The 6,399-nt window shown below is 42.5% G+C and overlaps 1 protein-coding gene across 4 annotated transcripts in view; it reads left to right on the top strand.

Annotated features, from left to right (window-relative positions):
• Positions 1–2,869, top strand: part of TOGARAM1 (TOG array regulator of axonemal microtubules 1) — a 31,021-nt gene extending 28,152 nt beyond the window's left edge. For all 4 annotated transcript variants that reach the window (XM_087894945.1, XM_087894947.1, XM_034433302.3 and 1 more), the window contains exons 21-22: positions 1,101–1,187; positions 1,708–2,869. In XM_087894945.1, coding sequence (XP_087751071.1) covers positions 1,101–1,187; positions 1,708–1,961 — 341 coding nt within the window. In that variant the 3' untranslated portion in view covers positions 1,962–2,869. The remainder of the gene's footprint in view (positions 1–1,100; positions 1,188–1,707) is intronic.
• The last annotated feature ends 3,530 nt before the right edge of the window (positions 2,870–6,399 follow it).

Genomic DNA, 6,399 nt, shown 5'->3' on the forward strand with positions numbered 1-6,399 from the left:
TTGAGCTTTAAGGGGTAGTGTTGCAAAAAAAAGGGGGGACTAAACAATTTGGAATTTATGGGTTTTTATTTATCCGCTTATAATACAAATGTGGATTTAATAATGCTTGCTTTGTTCAGTTTGTAAACATTCCTGTAATGTACCAGTCTCATTTCAACAATACTTTAGGGCAAGTTAAGAAGTTTGGCAGGATGTAGAAAAAGTCACATATAGGTTCCACATATATTGAGCCATGGTTTGGGTTACCCATAGTTGGTTGATTATCATGTCAGAAAGGACAACTCAAATTAAACTATTGGCCCATGTGTTGCTTTTTTTTTTTAGATTTTATTAATCCAGCCTTTATTAATAATAACTCAATAACAACTCAAGGCAGCAAACATACATAATATCCTTCCCATTCTAAGGAGATTGGGCTGAATGACTGTCATAAGGTCATCCAGCTGGCTTTCATGTCCAAAGTGGGACTGGTTGGAGACCTTTTTCTATTTTTTGTACTTCCCAATTACACTAGATTGTGCTACTGAAATGTGGTGACCAGTAATTATTTTTATCTATTTGTATGCTGTCTCAATCACCTAGGGAGCTTTAGGCTGTTTTTGATACCATACCTTTATTTTTTTCTCTCTGTTCCTCTCTTCCCCTCTTCAATTTAAGTGGTAAAGTGTTGCCTACCTTCTATAACCTTACTGCCACAATTAGAACTCAATTTTAAAAATACTTTTTAAAAAGTTCTCAACCATTCTCTAATATCACTGTAATGCCATGTTTCTCAGAATGTTGAATTTAAAAAAATGAAAAAATTAGGAGTGTTCTCCACCCCACCCAGCCCCAAACATTGTAGCTCACAAACAACACACAACAGCTGCATTAACCACCATGCTAAGTGAGTCCAAATAAACTATACTGTGATTTAATGCAGCATTTAAATTCATCCATTGAAATTCTGGGATTTCTGGGCCTTGAGATTAAATTTTCTATTCCCTTGCCATCTTCCAAACTCTGTTTCATTTTTGTGCCAAAGTCGTCTTATTAGAGCTCAGAGCTAAATCTCCTGAAGCAAATCCTGTGTTTTATGTCCTTGTTTCCTTTGCTTCAAGACAATTACCTGCTTCTCCAGCCATTCTGCACTAAGGCCCAGTTTTTGAATGGAAAAGCCAAACAAGATATAACTGAAAAACTAGCTGGTAAGGTTTTCAGCAGTTTTTTTATGCTTCATGTCTTTTTTTCTCTTCAATGTTTTTTTTTCTCGGTAAGACGGATCTATACCGAATAAGTCTATCATGCATTTTCATGAGTCTTTATTCAAGTGTTTCTGTATTGCAGGGTTGGCAGTAGATAGTTTTAGTCTGAAGCTCATGGCCAATACAGGAAATTGAAAAGCAAATGTAATATGGCCTGTTAATATTCTATTCCATTGAAGTGTTTGAAATCAGAATAGAGATTTGTTTTCTATTGGTACACATTTGTTTGGCAGAAACGTATTTTTCAATATTTACCATGTTTCTAGAAGATCCTTTGACTTTTTCGTATGCAGTACATAGTTCACAATAGTTGCTTCTGAATTTGCACAATAGCCTTCTTAAAAAGACTATATTAAGATAGAATTTCTCTTCAGTTTTAGGAAATAATCTGGGGAGTCAGCATTTTACCATATCTTTGTATGAAAAATAACTCTTTCTTCCTTGGTTCTTTCCCTGCATTCAGAACTTGTTGTTGAGTTGTATCCCCGGAAGCCTCATGCAGTGGAGCAGAAAGTCTTGGTGGTTTTATGGCATTTGTTGGGCAACATGACAAACAGTGGTTCCTTACCTGGAGCTGGTGGAAATATTCGGGCAGCCACTGCTAAACTGTCAAAAGCACTTTTTGCACAAATGGGTCAGAATCTGTTGATCCACGCTGCATCTCAGCCCCCACACATAAAAAGAACTCTGGAGGAATTCCTAGACCAAACTACCTGAAGCAGACCCTGATGTGGACATAAAGATTATTATAGGCTCTGGATAACAGCATACAGTTTTACATGGGCTGGAATGGATCATTTTCAAGCAGCCTGCCTTTTTTATGTTTGTGCTTTTCATGCAGAAATGAAATTGGAGTGACTGCTTTTAATGACCAACCATTTAGGACTTTATTTTTCCAGTTTAAGTCCTAGGCTGAAACCAAAATCAGTATGGCACTTGTGAACGTACTTCCTGTCCTGGTGCTGTTCCAAGATTCTGTAGAATCGGGATTGGATGTCTGTGAAAGCAAAGTCAACTCTGCTTCTTTGCACTCTTTTTGACTTGGTGGCATGGTGCCCTGTGTGTACTAACAAAGATGAAATTTAGAAATAGTTTTAATCATGAAATCATGTTATGACATGTCTTCTCATATAGCCTTAAAGGGGGGGGAGGGACTTCAGAGAGACATGAAGAACAGGGTTTTGTGTGATATTTGTGGAAAAAAAATGTATTTTAAAAATCAGTCCCACTCATGATTGTGCAGTGTTAGCTTGCTTTTGCTGCTGTTGATGTATTACATCTGCTTGACAGTTGAGCATAATTATCTGCACATTGTTGTAAAACTTGGAAAAGGTTTTAATGAAGCATGTTGTTGACCAAAATTTATAGAAAATAATTTTTTACAGATTTTGAACATGTCTTAAAAGAGATGGCACATGTTGAATATAGCTTCCATATTTTAGTGTGAAAAATATTACTGAATTTTATCTGTCCAAAATTTATAAAGGTGTTAACTTTTCTGACCTTATGTGCAATCCTCAGCAATATAGTGCCAGTTCTGCTCTCAAAATATGACACCTACAAGTACTGTATTCATCTGAAAGATAAAAAAAGTTATAAAAAATAAATGGCTTTATTTCTGTAAATAATGTTTATTTTCTTTTCCTGATTTGTATGTCTTGAAGATTACTGTTTTTGAAACATTAAGTTCTAATTACTTGACACATTTTTTATTCCATTCAATTGTGTCGTTTTCAGAGCCTGCCTGGACAAATCCCTGCAGTTTTCTTGGGAAATTTTTTTGGAAGTGGTTTGCCATCACCTCCTTCTTAGGGCATGAGTGGGCCAAAGTTAGGCAGCTGGCTTTGTGTCTATAGCAGGACTAGAACTCCAACTCTCGTAGTTTGCACAGAAAAGGACCAAGAAATTGTAAACAAATATGAAAGGGATGTTGGAATAAATGTCCATCTGGGTTCAGTTGCAAGTGGGGAAAGACATTGGAATCATGGAGACTGCTTGGAAAGATGGTTTAATGGTGGACAGGAATCACATGGCTTGAGTTCCTGAGCAGAATCACATGGCTTGAGTTCCTGAGTAGAAAAAGGGGCGAGATCAGGGGTGAAATCCAGCAGATTCTGACAGGTTTTGTCTTTAAAACATGTTTATTTATTTATTAAATTTATATCCTGCCCTTCTCCCCGAAGGGACTCAGGGCGGTGAACAGCCGAGAATTAAAATAACATACAATATAAAAGTTAAGATAATTAAAAATAAATTAAATTAAACGGCCGCCCCAATTTAAAACCCCTAGCTATACAATTAAAAAACTAACCCATAAAACCTATTCAGGCCAGGCCGGCTTGCTGAAATAAAAACGTCTTCAGGGCCTTACGGAAAGTGCAGAGATCCGGAATCAGCCGTATTCCGGGAGGTAGCTCGTTCCAGAGGGCGGGTGCTCCCACAGAGAAGGCTCTCCCCCTGGGGGCCGCCAGCCGACATTGCTTGACCGACGGCACCCTGAGGAGGCCCTCTCTGTGAAAGCGTATTGGCCGGTGGGAGGTTATCAGTAGCAGAAGGCGGTCTCGTAAATACCCTGGCCCTAAGCCATGGAGCGCTTTAAAGGTGAGAACCAACACCTTGAAGCGCACCCGGAAGACCACCGGGAGCCAGTGCAGCTCATGCAGGAGAGGTGTTATATGGGAGCGCCATGTCGCTCCCGTAATCACCCACGCGGCCGCATTCTGGACCAGTTGGAGCCTCCGGGTGCTCCTCAAGGGGAGCCCCATGTAGAGCGTGTTGGCGTAGTCCAGGCGAGAAGTGACGAGAGCATGAATGACTGTGCATAAGGAATCCCGACTTAGAAAGGGGCGCAACTGGCGTATCAGGCGAACCTGATAAAAAGCCCCCCTGGCCACGGCCATCATGTGCTCTTCTAAAGACAGCCATGGGTCCAGGAGGACGCCCAAGTTGCGAGCCCCCTCTGTGGGGGTCAATGACTCGCCCCCAATAGCCAGCGATGGCACCAGCTGGCTATATCGGGATGCCGGCATCCACAGCCACTTGGTCTTGGAAGGGTTGAGTCGAAGCCTGTTCCTCCCCATCCAGACCTGCATGGCCTCCAGACACTGGGACATCACTTCAAGGGCATCGTTGGGGTGGTTTGGGGTGGAGATGTACAGCTGAGTGTCATCAGCGTACAGATGGCATCGCACCCCAAATCCACGGATGATCTCACCCAGCGGCTTCACATAAATGTTGAACAGGAGTGGCGAGAAGACCGACCCTTGTGGCACCCCACAAACAAGGCGCCTCAAGGTCGACCTCTGCCCCCCTGCCAACACAGACTGTGACCGGTCAGAGATAGGAGAAGAACCACCGCAACATGGTGCCTCCCACCCCCAATCCCTCCAGCCGGTGCAGCATGATACCATGGTCGATGGTATCAAAAGCCGCTGAGATCTAATAGGACCAGAACAGAGGAGCAACCCCTGTCCCGAGCCCTCCAGAGATCATCAACCAACGTGACCAATGCCGTTTCCATGCTGTACCCAGGCCTGAAGCCGGACTGGCACGGGTCTAGATAGACGGTTTCATCCAGGTACTGCGGGAGCTGTTGCGCAACCACACTCTCAACAACCTTCGCAATAAAGCGAAGGTTGGAGACAGGACAGTAGTTAGCCATAACAGCTGGGTCCAGAGAAGGCTTCTTAAGGAGGGGCCTCACCACCGCCTCTTTCAAGGCAGGCGGCAGGAAACCCTCCCCCAAAGAAGCGTTTATAATCCTCTGGAGCCAGCTTCGCGTAACCTCCCGGGTAGCCAGTACCAGCCAGGAGGGACACGGGTCCAATAAACATGTCGTTGCATTTAACCTCCCCAGAATCCTGTCCACATCCTCAGGAGTCACAGGATTGAACTCGTCCCAGATAACATTCTCAAGACCCGCCTCAGCCACCCCGCCGGAATCTACCCAGTCAGAGTCCAATTTCTCCATTTCTCATCCAGGGAAACAAATTCTGCCTTTTTAATATTTCCCAAAATATTTCATTCTTCTAGGAAAGGGGTGGGTGCTAACTTCCTACATAACTTTGTAGGTTATCTCTCAAGCTTGCTTGAGCCTTGCCATGTGGTGAGTTTCTGTTGCTAGATGGGTCCTATTGACAAAGGTTCAATAGGAACCAATGATGGTTCATTGACAAAGTGGAGGGAATGAGTTTCTGCCTCTGGCCCTTTGACAAAGGTGGGGGGAGGCAGGAAGCTGCTTTGTCTTTAAAACATATTTCTCAATTTCTCATCCAGGGAAATATAATATTCTGCCTTTTCAATATTTCCTAAAATATTTCATTCTTCTAGGAGAGGGGTGAGTGCTAAACTTCCTACAGGGAAACACAGCTAAAAGTTTTTTACACCAATTCTATTCATTCCTGTCCCTGGTCCCATCACATTCATATGGCATTTCATATATTTTTTTTGTTCTTTAAATTTATCTGTGCCCCCCCCCCAAGATTCTCATCAACCTTTTTGCTCTCAGCATCCATTCTTCATATACTGATTTGCAATGGCCCTTGTCAGTCACCTAAGTATAATACTCTACAAGCATTTTTATACAAGACTTAACAAGTTCTTTGTTAAGCATGCTTCACTCTAAAACTTAGAGGAAACAAAAAGTGACTGAAATCATTAAGCATAGGAGACAGATGAGACGGTTTGGTACAGAGTTTGATAACTTCTGTCAAAGTGAGTATTTTACTATAAGCAAAAAGTCGGCAGTTCAGCGGTTCGAATCCGTAGTCGCGTGTAACAGGGTGAGCTCCTGTTATTTGTTCCAGCTTCTGCCAACCTAGCAGTCCAAAAGCACATAAAAATGCAAGTAGAAAAATAGGGACCGCCTTTGGTGGGAAGGTAACAGTATTTCGTGCGCCTTTGGCATTGAGTCATGCTGGTCACATCACCACGGAGAAGTCTTTGGACAGTGTTGGCTCTTCGGCTTAGAAACAGATGAGCACCGCCCACTGGAGTTGGGAACAGCTAACATATATGTGCGAGGGGAACCTTTACCTTTACCTTTAAGTGATGATCAGCTAGGTTCATTCTTCAGTAACTCAAAATTGGCACATTACAATGACAGAAACAAGTATTTAAAGAGCGCAATTGTTTTGGCAGTGGTTGAACTTTGCAG

This window comes from Pantherophis guttatus, chromosome 1 (genome assembly GCF_059756535.1).
Source record: "Pantherophis guttatus breed Tessera chromosome 1, ASM5975653v1, whole genome shotgun sequence".
Lineage (NCBI taxonomy): Eukaryota > Metazoa > Chordata > Lepidosauria > Squamata > Colubridae > Pantherophis > Pantherophis guttatus.